General features: G+C 45.0%; 1 protein-coding gene across 5 annotated transcripts in view; it reads right to left on the bottom strand.

The window, feature by feature from the left end:
• Positions 1-16336, bottom strand: part of CAMSAP1 (calmodulin regulated spectrin associated protein 1) — a 132914-nt gene that overhangs the window by 47507 nt on the left and 69071 nt on the right. For 3 of the 5 annotated variants that reach the window (XM_085844830.1, XM_085844816.1, XM_085844817.1), the window contains exons 3-6: positions 14074-14378; positions 13666-13827; positions 11676-11756; positions 5603-5635 (exon numbers count right to left, since the gene is read on the bottom strand). In XM_085844830.1, coding sequence (XP_085700956.1) covers positions 5603-5635; positions 11676-11756; positions 13666-13827; positions 14074-14378 — 581 coding nt within the window. The remainder of the gene's footprint in view (positions 1-5602; positions 5636-11675; positions 11757-13665; positions 13828-14073; positions 14379-16336) is intronic. The other 2 variants (XM_085844821.1, XM_085844836.1) reach the window with 2 other exon arrangements.

Raw genomic sequence — 16336 nt, forward strand, 5'->3', positions numbered from 1 at the left:
TCAGATCTTCGAAAAAAGAAAAAAAAATCAAACTGGTCAAACACAATTTTCCTCATGTGTCCATATTGTCCACCCTTTGCGTTCTCCCTTACCCCTCGTTACCTGCATCCCTTGTTTGTCTGTCTCCAACTACTCCCTCCTGTTGTTGTTGTTTACCCTTTCTCCTGCTGTTCCCTTTGTTATGCTGTCTCCTGATTTGTTACGCGTAATCGCTCTTCCACAAGCCTCGACCATACAAGATTTTTAAAAATAATAAATAAATAAATAATTCATATTAAAACAATGCCCCGACATTCACGGCATTTTTCAGGAACATATCCCCCGCGAATAGCGGGGTCCGACAGTCCTATAAAACTGGAGGTTTTTGGAAGTATTATGAAGATGATTTGTGTACTGTCGTCCAACTATATAATTCAATTGAAATAAAATAAAGATTGTAAAAGTTATACAACTAAATAAATTCCGGGTTTTACCATCAATTTCCGCAGTGTCTATTATTCCACCTGATTGACATTACATTAGTCCTTTGTGCTTGTTGTACGTGTCCTTTATGAAGGCGTCAAAAAACAGTACATTTCCTGTTTGGAATGATTTTCAAATTTGTTTGACTGCCAGGCAGGCAGGCAGGCAGGCAGGCAGGCAGGCAGAGAAAAAAAAAAAGTTATCACTCCTCTCTGCATATGTGCGGTCGGGAAGAATTCAGAGCCAAAGTACTGCTAAACAAAAGACAAGTCATCCGATTCATGTTCCAATTAGTGTTCAAAATATAATTCAACATGAATAAGTTCTTCCTCAATCACAAACTGATAAGATGGATGGACCGACGGACATGAACCAATTGCTTAACCCCCACTATGATGGGGAAATTACAAATTCACCTCAAAAACGTCTTATTTTTGAAATGTACAAAAGCGTGAACCATAAAATTTTCAGTTTCAGCAACGCACCAAGGTATGATATTTGTAGAACAATGGATGGAATCAACAGAACGTTGATTGAGGTCTGCTAAACGCTGAGGGAAACAAAGAGAAGCGAACATTTCAGATGTTAACCCTTCATCATTGACCTTTGTGTTTTTGCTCTGACAAAGGGGTTAATACCTGAAATACCAGCTTTTCCTTGCCCCTCAGAGGTTATTGTACTTCAATCAACGTTCCGTTGTTGCCATGTTCGACCTGTCTGCCGAAGCAGAGCGATACGACGACGTGAAACTTCACATCCAAGACTAGTTCTTCGTTCTTCCATTAAAAGTTGTAACATTTTCTTCCTGTCAACGATCTCTTTGCACAAATCTTAACCTTGATGCTGTGCCACGTTTCACTGACTTTGTACGGTTTGTTTTGATGACGTCATGAGCAGGGTGCTGCAGTGAAAGTAAGGAATGACTATTATGCCTGTTACACGTGCCGGATACGGTTTCCCCCTTCCTGTATACCAATAGTGATATGACGTAAACCACTGACACTCGATTCTGCCATTGTCCATTTGTATTATATTCGCCTGAACACGTATAACATCAGGTGCATCGTATGAACAAAGATTATAAAATACCTGACAGGTTGGTGCAGAGGGAGTGCATTTGCCTTGGTTAGTCTTGGTTCAAGTCTCGACCAGACTTTAAACTCAAGACTCGCATTTTTTGCAGGGACTGTTTCACTGATAACAGTTGGTTGCAATTGCACAAACAACAGTTTTTCAGACGTATGTTAAGCTGGGGATATACCAGCATCACCTCATCTGGTAGACATGAAAAATCCTGCAGTCTTTCAAGAGTTGGCAAGTTACACTGGTTAAATTCCAATTTTATGCCCTGATGTGCAGGGGGGTACTGCATCAACAGCACAGCCTCTCACTCGCAAATGATATGACCAGCGAACAACATTTCCAATTTAATCCAGGTCCAACATGCAATCAATGATGACTACTTAGAAACAAGAGCTTTGGGATGCCCGAATACTTTGCCTCCAAAACAACGAATAAACAAACAAATCAGAATGTACTTGAGAGGGAGGTGCTGATTCACATCATGTTTCTCTTCAAATAAGCCATTGTTTATTTTTGTAATGCCATGCACCTGAGGATGGGGAGACGTCGCTGAAGTTAGGGTGTATATTAATATTTGTCGAGTTTTGTTGGTACATACCTTTAAAAAAAAACTATCACTTTTGTAAGATAAATAAATAAATACATCCTGTAATGATGCTAAGAAGCGAAACATCATCATACTCAAATAACAGACACCAATTCATTATATTGTTGTGGAAATGACTCCTGGTGGGTGAGATGCTTAATATAGCATAATTATTTCCTTAAAGTGAATGTCGGGTGTGCAGAGGACTCGTGGAATCAGCTCGAGCAGAGCCATGAATTTTGCCTGTGCTGCCATACCTGAGCCATATCTCGACCCCCCCTACCCTCAGCCCAAGCCACGGCCTCCCTTTTCCATACAAGCCGAGCTGCAGGACGTGGTGGTAACCTTCCACGGCGGAGCAGCCAGACCTGGCTTCGCCATTCCCAATTCTGCATCGAGTTTTCCCACAACTCTCTTCAGTCTTGTCCTTACCCCCTTTTGTCCATCTCACGTGGTATGTCTGACGGCCTTGGTATGACATAGGGTAATTAAGGTTCTCATTCGTTCATTTGATATTGTGGGCATGCATCGGGTAGTGGGTAAAGGGGTTTTGGTTTCCTATTACATGCATTGCTTCCTTTATCCTTCCCCCAGTGACATTTGTTTATTACATACACTGCACCTGGTCTCAGGGCGAATGGCTCTGGTGTCCAATTAATTTAGTGGCTATAGACCCCCCCCCCCCGTTAATGGGATAATTGGTTGCGGTCTCCATACCGCATGGCATATCGCGTCACGCATCTTAGGTTGCTCGGCCTAATTAGATCCAGACACGTGACACCTATCTGCGTGACGCTGGGCCTTTTTGAGGCTCCCAATTTGTATAGTGGTGCAGCATTTATGAGGACAGATGGGGGGTGGGGTATTCCTAACAGTCGACCATTACGGTCGCTTGAACGCGACCCGCCAGATTAGAACCAGATGACTGGGACAATATGTTCAAATAAATAAAAACTCGTCGACTTCAGATTCGCTTATGGCCACGGCATGACAATCTCCCTCACTATGACAACTACTCGCTGGATAAAATAACTACATACATCTATTACAGTCTCGATATACTGACATTGTGAAGCGATGCTGTGAGAATGGTTCTGTGTCTACAACTGCAGGGCCACTTCAATCCCTTCATGCTTTCTTTGAAGAGGTGTTCACATGTTATCTAAACTAATAAATGTCAATGTGTGCGTGTGTGTGCGTCTCCTCCATAACTCCAAAAACATGAAACCTCACGGCCTGAAACTTTGCATGCATCCCAAGGGAGTGCTTTATTTATTAATTTATTTTTAAAACCCTTTTGAATGCAATTAACACCCTTATCAAGGTGCATCCTCAGACACCTCACTCGGGTCTTGATTTGCCATTTTGTTCGGCCTGCTCAACAATGCTTTGAGTTGGAACAGGCCGCAAAGGTTTATTAAAGATTCAGCGCTCAAAATATATTGTTTTTCCACTTTCCTCACTCATATCATCGAATTCCTGATCTACATACCTACAAATCTTGTATACATCACTTTAAGTGCTACAGTTTTCAAATTAGTTGCTTGGAACGACTTCATGCATATGATGCAATTTTCCACGATCTACTCTCACAGACAAATTACAGTATATAATCGAAATATACTTTGAGTTTGGAGGATCAGATCACGTGGACTATATAAAACTCGAAATGTGGAGGGAAATCTCAAAATGTAAAGAAATTGGTGATGTATATTTTTTTTGTGGGTATGAGCCATTACCAATCAGCTTGTTATCGCTTGCCAAGCCAGCCATTCCTTGTCAACCATTTCATTGGAGTGCTTGCTTGAGTGCTTAAGCCACTTGCCGAACACGCTATACTGCTGCAGTCAATAGCTGTAGAGTTTGTGCCCCGATCGGTGTGCAGTCGGTACAAGGTTGAGGTGTGTGTGTGTGTGTGTGTGTGTGTTCATAAAGCACAACATTCTCTCTGCTAACTCCCCCACCCCTCTCTCTGTCCCATCCTCGCTCCACCCCATCCTGATACAGTGTACCACGCGCGCCTCGCCTCGCCTCACCTCGCCTCACCTCGCCTCACCTCTCTCTCTCTGTATCCAGACGGTGGTTAAGTCCGGACAGTGGTCATCTCCGGAGGTGTATGGATGGTTCCTCCCCTCACTCCATCTTTCCCTCCCCTCCCCTCCCCTCCCCTCCCCTCCCCTCATGCTGCATTCCCCTCCGATCCCACTCCCTACCTCGCTCTGCCTCCTCTATCTCCCCCTCCCTCTATCTATCTGTTTATTTCCCCCTCCCTCCATCCATCAATCTATCTATTTCCCCCTCCCTCCATCCATCAATCTATCTATCTCCCCCTCGCTCCATCCATCAATCTATCTATCTCCCCTCCCTCCATCCATCTATCTATCAATCGATCTCCCCTCCCTCCATCCATCGATCTCCCCCTCCCTCCATCTATCTATCGATCTATCTCCCCCTCCATCCATCTATCTATCGATCTATCTCCCCCTCCCTCCATCTATCTATCGATCTATCTCCCCCTCCCTCCATCTATCTATCGATCTATCTCCCCTCCCTCCATCCATCCATCTATCTATTTCCCCTCCCTCCTTCCCTATATCTATCTATCTCCCCTCCCTCCCTCCATCTATCTATCTATCTATCCATCTATCTATCTCCTCCTCCCTTCCTCCATCTATCTCCTCCTCCCTCCCTCCATCCATCCATCTATATCTCTATCTCCTCCCTCCATCCATCTATATCTCTATCTCCTCCCTCCATCCATCTATATCTCTATCTCCTCCCTCCATCCATCTATATCTCTATCTCCTCCCTCCATCCATCTATATCTCTATCTCCTCCCTCCATCCATCTATATCTCTATCTCCTCCCTCCATCCATCTATATCTCTATCTCCTCCCTCCATCCATCTATATCTCTATCTCCTCCCTCCATCCATCTATATCTCTATCTCCTCCCTCCATCTATCTATCTCCCCCTCCCTCCATCTATCTATCTCCCCCTCCCTCCATCTATCTATCTCCCCCTCCCTCCATCTATCTATCTCCCCTCCCTCCATCTATCTATCTCCCCCTCCCTCCATCTCCCCCTCTATCTCCCCCTCCCTCCCTCCACCCTTAGTATTCCCGTCAGCGAAGCAACGGATGGTATTTGCTAGTTTTGAATAAATAACAGTGATTACACAGACAACCTATCCTCATTTAAAACCGTTTATGGCTATATTATTATACTGAAACATTTCTTTTTTTAAAAAATAACTTTGCCCAAAAGTGATTCTTTTATGCACCCTAAAACTGCTCAATGTCATGGACAGAAGAGTCAGATCACTCCTCAAGGAGGCTCCACTAATTAACACCAAAACTCTAAATGGGTAGACTGGAACTGCAGTGGAAAAGGCCAAGCATGAATGTAGTGCAAACAGAACAACAATGCAGTGGAAGAGTGCAGGGAAGGTTATAGTGGGCTAAAACTTACAGGCACTAGCTTCCAATACCATTTTGAAGGTGACTGAGTTGGAAAAGGAGTTCAGAGAAAAAGGGGAAAGGGGGAAGGGAGGAAAATAGAAAAGGTGAGTACGGTTAAAATTCATGATTATTAACGGAAAAGCAGCAGCACCAATGCTATGATAGACGTTACATGGATGCATGCATGACAAGAAACAACGCATTAAGAAAAATCAAAAAAATCTATGGATTGTTTTTCAAAATGCCCAAATCCAATTTTTTTCAAATTAAAAACGTCAACTCCCCTTCCATACGTTCGTTAAACATCCTCGTGCAGAACATCTCTCACAAGGACAGTTTGAGGCACTCGGTGTTAAACATAACTTGTACAATTAGGGATCGAGGCTCATGGAAAAATGAGGTGACAAAAGGTTAAAAATGCTGGGCACCGACAAGTGGAGCCGCAGTTGGGCGCCAGCAAGCATAGTTTTAAACAAACAGGAAAATCAGGCCATTTCATTCTCGCTTTCATACTTTGAGTCATCTGAATCGCAGTCTTCCAAGTGCACTCCAGTGTCATCGTCGTCGTCGTCCTCATTCAGGGTTTTCTGACTATTCTCTTCTATGTCCTTTGGCAAATTGATCTCCCTCAAACCAAACAACGAGCCATTATTCAAACTCCAACCACAATTAGTTGGATCAATATGAGACTCAGCAAGAGGTTCTTGGACGTGCGCATTTTTCCAGATCATAGTCACATGGTTTGTCAAATCGACTTTTTGCAGAAGTCTAAATTTTTTATGGTGGTAAAGTGCTCGAGTCAGCACCCTTCGGTTTTGCCAGAGGATCCGACCGCTTAGTGGGAGCGTAAAGTTTGCCTGAATATGACAAAGCGTGCATCTCCGAGTGTTGAGAGCTTTGGCTTGCCACATACATCACAAACAAACTTCTCCGTGCAGTTGACGATCTCATTTGTTGCGTCTGTTTGTTCGCCAAATTTAGCAAAAAAGACTTTGGTAGTCTTTGGAGGACTCAATTTTGTTGTAGATCTTGACTTTCCCTTTTTTCATGAAGGCACATGTACAGCTGGAAGCACCTCACACATGGTCCCAATCTTCTGGCCTAACTTAGAAATAGCAATACATTGTCCTATGCTATCACAATTCAAGCCAGTGTCCATATAAACTTGCACAGACAACCTTTTCATGTACTGACAGAGAATGCAAAGTACATCTGCATCATTGCAGCGCACCACAGCAACTGCTTCTGGGTTGAGATCATTGGCATGCTTTAAGTGCAACACAATTCGAGTGTCAGCTTCTTCATGTATATTTCTCATGGATGCCACACTGTTTCTCGACATCATTGGTTGTTTACACAAAGCATTGTTTGCTTCGCTGACATGTAATGTGTGCCCCTCAAGCGGTTCACTGTACTTGTATTTATTCCATTCCAGTGAGAGGAAAGACAAAAGTTCTGACTTGACCTTGCTTGATCCCAGTGCAGCTTTGAAATCGAGGTCTTTTCTGATTCGGTCCTGTAATAGTTATGTCCAGATCGCTTACACCTCTTTTAAACCTGTCCCTTGATTGTTCCATCCATTGTGACGTTATTCTGTGTAGAGCGTTGGTGCTGCCTCAGCAGTCTTCTTGGCTGTTGAGCATAATCCTGGACGGGTCGCCACTCCGACACAATATACCAGCATGCTGGCACTCATTTTGCCGACCTCGGAAGGATGACAGGCAAAGTCAACCCCACCTGGTGTTAATTCAACAGCCGAGTGGGATTTGAACTCAGGATCCTAGGATCCCAAGCCTACCACCCGAACCATTAAGCAAACACCAGGCAATTGTTGGTGTTCTGTAAGTATCACAAATAAAGTAAACTCTTGGTGCTCGGCAGACCTTGATCAGGATATGCTTAACCACACCACCATATGTTGCAGGTAAGTCCCCCAGAAGTTGAGCTCGGATCATGTACGTGGATGGCATCAATAAGGTATGGTATCAAATGACAGAGAAGGCTTCGAGATGATTTCGGATGAAAGTTCCTTGGCTAACTGTGACTCTTGGGATAGATATTTGCTCCCATCTATAGGTCCCATTTAAAGAGGTACAGGTGTGAGTGTGTAAGTAAATACCCTCTGCAGAGCTCGCTTCATTTCTGTGGCTAGATACACCAGGCAGCCAAACAGATCTATTGTTCCCTTCAATTATAGCACCTTCATGTCCTTTGTCGAGATTTGCAATTTGACCGCTTCACTGGCGAAGTTAGTCATCATCCTTCAACCAATGCTCTGCTTGAAACAAACAGCATCTTGAAAGCAACCATCCTTGAAATCACCACACAGCGAATCACCAGTTTATCTGAAATTCAAAAGTTCACGTTTCACCTTCTCAGAAGCTGCCTTCCTCATTGCCATGTTGTACGGATTGTGTGATACGTCTCCTGTGAATGGATTACGAGAAGCCTCTATGGCCTATGCCATCAACAAGTTTCTCCAGATCAACATTGTCTTTTTCAACTCTGCTTTTCTTCAGTTCCTTGTGCACATTTTCTGTGTGTTGCAGTCCTGCCTTAACTAGTAATTCACCAACTACAGCACTTCTTGCTGACTGTGATGGTCCATACATTTTTGCTGCAACTGACTGCTGGAAGGCATTCAAGCCTGTGAGCCTGGAAGCCACCTCAACATTTATAGTCTGCTCCAACATAATATCAATAGGGTTCTTTGCAAGTGTGTTGTTGGTCCTACGGACGGAAAGTGCACCTTGTGTCAAGTCCTGTCAAAGACCTGGATATCTCATTAATATTCAGAAGGTTTAACATATACCGAACGGTCCATCGAGCACAGTTTGGCTTGTTCACAGCTAAGAAAAGAGGACCGATCAAATTTGGTGCATAAATGAGCAAATCGGCGTCATTTGTTTGATAAGCTCAGCTGAAAAGCAGTTACACACCAACCAAATCTACGACGGTCATCCAGTAAGCGGCAGTTGCTTCATGTTGCCCATCCCTCATTTTTTAGATAAACTTCCCATACTTCTCCAAAGGTTGGATAATTTCGTCAGAACTCTCCATCTCTTCTGTCCTCTGTGGAGGTTGGACTTGCAAACATTTCATTTAATTTGTCATACAGATTCTGTAAAGGAGCCCACTTCCATCGAGGAACTGTGACGCACAACGTTTGAAAAGCAGTGCAGCTAAGAGTGGATCAAGTCTTTTACACCTGTTGAAGTGTTTGCCGGACACACAATGATCGCAATATGTCTACCTTGCTGCAGAGCTCCTAATTTACATAGCAATTACATCGTCTAAAAGAGGGTTCAGGTACGATCAATTATACGGGGTAATTTATAATCCTATGATTAAAAAAAAAAATCAATCGCGTTATGCCTGTTTATGTTTCCCTACCCCATTATTTTGTTGGAAAAGCAGGGCGCCGTGATTGCATAGATATCTGCAATTTTCACCGAGACAGCCCGGGTTTCCGCTTGGAATACGAGCATATTTGGACGAAATACCTCACCAAACCTTTGCACTCAAAAACGTAAATAAGTGGTCTCAGCTCATGGATTTATATACAGTCATGCAAATCTTTCAACAATACCAAGACAAGAATATAATTCAGGGGTTCACATAACTGACATGCAGGCACTCATTTGCAGTAAAATAAATAAATAAATGCGTACATCAAAGATGTGAAGAAAGCTCAGAGGTGTACGACAACAGAGGCTTTTGATGGAAGGTTTTTTTCAGTTAGTGTAGGTAAGATTCTTCCGTGATAATTGATATACTGCATTTTCAAAATTCAAGTGTACAAAATTAAGTTTATACATTGCAGCAATACAAGTTACATTGTAAGTTTATAACTTACTAGACGACCCATGAACCCGTTGGAGTTCCCGTTGTGACAGCAGTTGATTAAAAAATTCATTTCAAAAAACAAAAAAGATAGCTCCAGTGAACTATACCGCTGATCTTTGCATTGATCAGATTCTCCTGAAGAGTACTTGACTGAATCGGGAATTGATTTTTTAATAATTTTTTTCGGTGCCAGATTTTAACAAAACTTGATATTGCACATCAATGTGAAAGAAAAAAAAATGGAGAAAAGAAAGTCAAAGAAATTATTGTGCATAATCTTCGAAACAATTTTATTTATTAATGAACATGGAAGTATTAGATCAAAATGGCGATGTTTATTTTATGCTTAAAAATAAATCGTTCTTTGTCTATACTAAATGTTTGAGATTTTATAATAAATCATTTCAAGAAAAAAAAATAAAAAAGGATAGCTCCAGCGAACTATACCGCTGAGGTTGTTTGCATTGATCAAATTCTCTCAAAGAGTACTTGACTGAACGGAAATTGATTTTTAAATAATTAATTCTTTCGTTGCCCAATTTTAATGAAACTTGATACTGCAACACTGCAAGAGAATGGTGAGCAAGGTTTGGCAAAAAATTTTGCGCTATCGTGTACCGTTTTGGCTGTATTTCGGGAACATACATACATACAAGATGAGAGTTTTAGTAATATATAGATAAGATTTAAAAAATAAAAAATAATAAAAAAGATCTAAGGAGAACGTGCAATTGAAGAAGACGAGGTTCAGGAGCATCCAGAACGAAAAAAACGAGAGCGGCTTGCGAGTGTCTCATCTGGAGTGGACGTTCTGAGAGCACATGCATATGGTGGAGTACGATGCATACAAAGCTGAGGCACTTAAAAAAAAAAAACATTGGAGTGGCACTTGGAAAAGCAGACGAGCACACTCGAAGCTGACTTTTTTTTTTAGATATAGATATAGATATAGAGATATAGATGAACACCAAAACATTTCTGTTCGGACTCATTCGAGAACCAAATAAATAAACAAACAAAAAAATAAATAGTGTGAACCCCTGTAAATAATATTTAAATGTAGATAGATGCACTGTCAAAAAAAAGTAATTTTAAAAAAAATAAAAAGTATGAATACATGTTATAAATCAAATGAGAGACAGAGACAGAGACAGAGACAGAGACAGAGACAGAGACAGAGACAGAGACAGAGACAGAGACAGAGACACAGAGACACAGAGACACAGAGAGACAGAGAGACACAGAGAGACACAGAGAGACACAGAGAGACACAGAGAGACACAGAGAGACACAGAGAGACACAGAGAGACACAGAGAGACACAGAGAGACACAGAGAGACAGAGAGACAGAGAGACAGAGAGAGACAGAGAGACAGAGAGAGACAGAGAGAGACAGAGAGAGACAGAGAGAGACAGAGAGAGACAGAGAGAGACAGAGAGAGACAGAGAGACAGAGAGAGCCAGAGAGACAGAGAGCCAGAGAGAGACCGAGAGACAGACAGAGAGAGACAGAGAGAGACAGAGAGAGACAGAGAGAGACAGAGAGAGACAGAGAGAGACAGAGACACAGAGACACAGAGACACAGAGACACAGAGACACAGAGACACAGAGACACAGAGACAGAGACACAGAGACACAGAGACACAGAGACACAGAGACACAGAGACACAGAGACACAGAGACAGAGACAGAGAGACAGAGACAGAGAGACAGAGACAGAGAGACAGAGACAGAGAGACAGAGACAGAGAGACAGAGACAGAGACACAGAGACACAGAGACACAGAGACACAGAGACAGACAGAGACAGACAGAGACACAGAGACAGAGACACAGAGACACAGAGACACAGAGACAGAGACACAGAGACACAGAGACACAGAGACAGAGACACAGAGACAGAGACACAGAGACAGAGACACAGAGACAGAGACACAGAGACAGACACAGAGACAGACACAGAGACAGACACAGAGACAGACACAGAGACAGACACAGAGACAGACACAGAGACAGACACAGAGACAGACACAGAGACAGAGACAGAGACAGAGACACAGAGACAGAGACAGAGAGAGAGAGACAGAGAGAGAGAGAGAGACAGAGAGAGAGACAGAGACAGAGACAGAGACAGAGACAGAGACAGAGACAGAGACAGAGACAGAGACAGAGACAGAGACAGAGACAGAGACAGAGACAGAGACAGAGAGAGAAACATGCATTCAAATTTCACCAACCTTGTGTGGAGAAGAAGAACCAGGAAGATGTGCTCGAAACCGCCATTCCTTCTCAACTATCTCCCGCATCTTCTGGTTCACCTGCCAAAGAAAGGGAAACGAAGGCGAGCAGAATATAATCACAGCCTTCTGTTGCAGATTCTTCCACACCCGGGTGTGTTTCTTTCCGCTCCAAGAAAATAACCCCCAAAGTTAAGGATACTGTCCCAGATTTATCTCATCGAACTGTTGTCAAATGTTACCTGCACTGTTAATAGTCCCCATCTATCTGTTTCCATGTCTTGACATGCACATTTGGCAGACAGGATGGTTTTGAGGTACACACACTCACCTTTAAGCAATCTAATCTGGGTTTGAATCCCGACTCGGCTATGAACTGTCACCCGTGTTTCACAGGCAGGGCAATTCATCAAGGTTTGTGCCGTCCCTTGGATGGATGTCAAACTGGGTGTGTGCCAGCATTCGTTGGTGGACATTAAATATCCCATGATGTCCTTTGCGAAGAGTAGGGGAGCTTTCACTGGTACCATGGACAAGTTACAAATTCTTGCCTTAACCAGCAGAAGGCATTGCATCAGCGACAGAGCCACACTCTCAGCCAACAGAGGATGCAAGACCAGAAAGGAAGCGGAAGAAGACAGTAATACCACCGACCTGTCTGTCATGGCCCACAGAATCAGCTCCATCATGAAACATTCCAATGACCTTGAAGGCAAGAAAAAACACAGACTCAAGGCATCAGAATTGGTTGTGGTGTCCTTTGAAGTGAAGGAAGTGATGGAGGGAAGCATATTCCAGACAGATACAGACTTAACAAAGCACCACCAGGTCTTTGAGGAAGGAGACAGGTTTGCATGTTCAGCCTTGAGGTTGGCCAGATGTTTTCTGGCTCTCTTGAGAGTAGCCAAATTTGTTGTGGGTTTTGTGGAATGATCTGAGGTTACCTTCTGGGAAAAGCAACTGCCTTACTGCATAATTTGGTGTACCATGGGTAGGATTATGGGTGTGAAGTCCTGAAGTCCTGATTATGGGTCCTGAAGTGAGATGGCAGTTTGCAGTCCGAGCCAGTCAGTGTGCGTGGACTGCCAGACTCACCGGCACAAAAGTGGGCCTCAAAAACAGCGAGAGAAATGTCAACTCCAGCACGTGATCAGACAAACTAATTTCAGCAGTGGAAGAACAGGAGACATTCACAGGAAAGTTGGTCATTACAAAGTCCAGAAAGAAGGATACGCCATTGGCAGAAATGCAAGCCAGAAAGTTCACAGATCGAGTCAGGCCCATGGAGTCCCAGACCTTGCTGCAGTGCCATGGAAGGTGAAAGAGTTACCAGCACCCAGCCAGTTGGCATGGTGAGAATTCAAATCACCACAGGAGGAGGAAGAGATAATTGGGGGTGGGTGGTTAAAAACTGTCACATGTTGGCTGAGAGAGAGCGAAAGATGTAAATAGAGTCGTCCCTGTTAATGCGACAGTACAACAATCAGACAAACAAAAGGTGGGAGTGGAGGCGAAGGAGCAAACAAAGGTATTCCTGGGGGTTGGAGGTGTAAGAGCAGTACACAGACAGTGAAAATGGAGGCCCTCAATCTCAGTGATGTGAGGACTTGAGATCAGTGATGTCTCTCTGGCCAGATGTTGATATAGGCGGACAGCTGACCTCCATTCTTTGTTCCTCTTCTCCGACTTGTAACCTTCCCGACTCAATCAATTTCATCACAAACCCCCTTCAGGCCTTCAACTTGGGAGTACACCAACATTTCAAGTCATCCTATATCCCTTTCCATTATCTTTACTATCATCCCCCTCCCCTCCCCACCCCACTGATTACCATTTTCCATATGTTTTTACATTTCCTCTCACTTCCTATTCATTCATCCCCTTGTGTCTGTGCAGCCTCTGTCATTCACTCTTCCCCGAGCCTTGCCTTTGTGAAATAAATACATCACGCACGCACGCACTTTTTAGTTTAAATTTTTGCCCAAAGAACCTTATTGATCCAGAACAGCATAGCATCTTCCAGGTCGTAAGGCAACTCGCTGGAGGCCGAGAAGGAGGCAAAGCGTGTAACTGTGGCAACCACTCGTTCCGTACTCATGATGTGAACAGCATATGCAAGCATGAGTCCATCCATCAGCGCCAAGTGGGATGCCTGAGAAATGGATGTGAAAGGAGAGAATAAGAAATGTGCAGTGGCAAATCCTGCTGAGCTTACTCATTTTGCAAGATGCATGAGGTGATAACTCAACTTGCTGTTTGATAAGTGTTATTGCACATCAACAAGTACTTCTGGTCATCATTGCTTGGAATAACACTCCGAAAAACGAATCTGGAACCCTGCTGCCGTGAAAATGATGCAATCGGTCGAACCTGCAACCCATTAAGTCACACGACCCACCATTTGGATTGGTGTTTGCCGCAGGTCTGCTTCATTCACTGCCTTGTCATGCTCGTCCATCACAAAAAGACCCTTGCGTGACAACGATTCCAAAACCCAGCGGTGGCCAGCCTGAGGTGGTGGTGCAGGGTCAGCAGAGCCATCGTCCTCGACACCATTCGCCCCTTGCTGTCCACAAACCAGTTTGCAGACTTGTACATAAGGATGCGCCGATAGGAGCAAATGCAAAATGGGTGGCTTGATGTGTTCTTGTTCATACTGATCAGTGTAGAAGGGATCGCGAAGGTCTGCTGGGATGTTGTCTACTGGGGTGGGAAAAAGATGGAGATGGTTTCATCCAAACATGTTTAGGTGGTATGACCTTCCAAAAGGCTCAAGATAATTTTTAGCTTGCATCGTTTTGTATTCCCATCTGAACGAATGACTCATTATGCTGGTACCCAGGTTAAAATCCCATCTACTGTATGTATTTGTCCATAAATATCCGATAAAATCGGTGTTAAAGCACATAGATGTCTCTCAGATATTTGCCCTGCATGCGATTAATGCACAAGCTCCTCTGTGAGCCTTAGATTAATGAACAAAATAATAACAAGAAAGCATCTGAAAATGCAACATCCACTTTGTATTCGGATTTCTTCCGTAATTTTGTTTGACCTTTTTCCCAAATTATTAATTTGTCAAGACTGGTGTTGGCAAGGCGGCGAGTCATCCTTCTGAGGTCGGCAAAATGAGTACCAGTGTCATGCTATCGGGGCACAGCATCAGCGGCACAGCCGTGCCCCAACAAAATGAGGAGGAAGAGGGAGGAAGAGGAGGGAGGGAGGGAGGGAGGAAGAGGAGGGAGGGAGGGAGGGAGGGGGGAAGGAGGAGGGGGGAAGGAGAAAGAGGAGAAGGAGGGGAAGGAGAAGGAGAAGGAGGGGGAAGGAGAAGGAGAAGGAGGGGGAAGGAGAAGGAGAAGGAGGGGGAAGGAGAAGGAGAAGGAGGAGGGGAAGGAGAAGGAGGAGGAGGGGGGGAAGGAGAAGGAGAAGGAGGGGGAAGGAGAAGGAGAAGGAGGGGGAAGGAGAAGGAGAAGGAGGAGGGGAAAAGGAGAAGGAGAAGGAGGAGGAGGGGGAAGGAGAAGGAGAAGGAGGGGGAAGGAGAAGAAGGAGGGGGAAGGAGAAGAAGGAGGGGAAGGAGAAGAAGGAGGGGAAGGAGAAGAAGGAGGGGGGGGGAAGAAGGAGAAGGAGGAGGGGGAAGGAGAAGGAGAAGGAGGAGGGGGAAGGAGAAGGAGAAGGAGGAGGGGGAAGGAGAAGGAGAAGGAGGGGGGAAGGAGAAGGAGAAGGAGAAGGAGGGGGAGGAGAAGGAGAAGGAGAAGGAGGGGGGAAGGAGAAGGAGAAGGAGTAGGAGGGGGAGGAGAAGGAGAAGGAGGAGGGGGAAGGAGGAAGGAGGAAGGAGGAAGGAGAAGGAGAAGGAGAAGGAGGGGAAGGAGGGGAAGGAGAAGGAGGGGGAAGGAGAAGGAGAAGGAGGAGGGGGAGGAGAAGGAGAAGGAGGGGGAAGGAGGAAGGAGAAAGGAGAAGGAGAAGGAGGGGGAAGGAGAAGGAGAAGGAGAAAGAGGGGGAAGGAGAAGGAGAAAGGAGGGGGAAGGAGAAGGAGAAGGAGGGGGGAAGGAGAAGGAGAAGGAGGGAGGAAGGAGGGAGGAGAAGGAGGGGAAGGAGGGAGGAGAAGGAGAAGGAGGGGGGAAGGAGAAGGAGAAGGAGGGGGGAAGGAGAAGGAGGAGGGGGGAAAGGAGAAGGAGGAGGGGGAAAGGAGAAGGAGGGGGAAGGAGAAGGAGAAGGAGGAGGGGGAAGGAGAAGGAGAAGGAGAAGGAGGGGGAAGGAGAAGGAGAAGGAGAAGGAGGGGGAAGGAGAAGGAGAAGGAGAAGGAGGGGGAAGGAGAAGGAGAAGGAGTAGGAGGGTGGGAAGGAGAAGGAGAAGGAGGAGGGAAGGAGGGGGGGGGAAGGAGGGGGGAAGGAGAAGGAGGAGGGGGAAGGAGGAAGGGGAAGGAGAAGGAGAAGGAGAAGGAGAAGGAGGGGAAGGAGAAGGAGGGGGAAGGAGAAGGAGGAAGGGGAAGGAGAAGGAGGAAGGGGAAGGAGGAGAAGGAGGAGGGGGGGAGGAGGAGGGGGAGAAGGAGGGGGAGGAGGAGGGGGGAGAAGGAGGGGGAGAAGGAGGGGGAGGAGGAGGGGGAAGGAGAAGGAGAAGGAGAAGGAGGGGGAAGGAGAAGGAGAAGGAGTAGGAGGGTGGGA

The sequence above is a fragment of the Eptatretus burgeri genome, chromosome 1 (genome assembly GCF_056783735.1).
Source record: "Eptatretus burgeri isolate ZD-2024b chromosome 1, Ebu_testis_v1, whole genome shotgun sequence".
Taxonomy (NCBI): domain Eukaryota; kingdom Metazoa; phylum Chordata; class Myxini; order Myxiniformes; family Myxinidae; genus Eptatretus; species Eptatretus burgeri.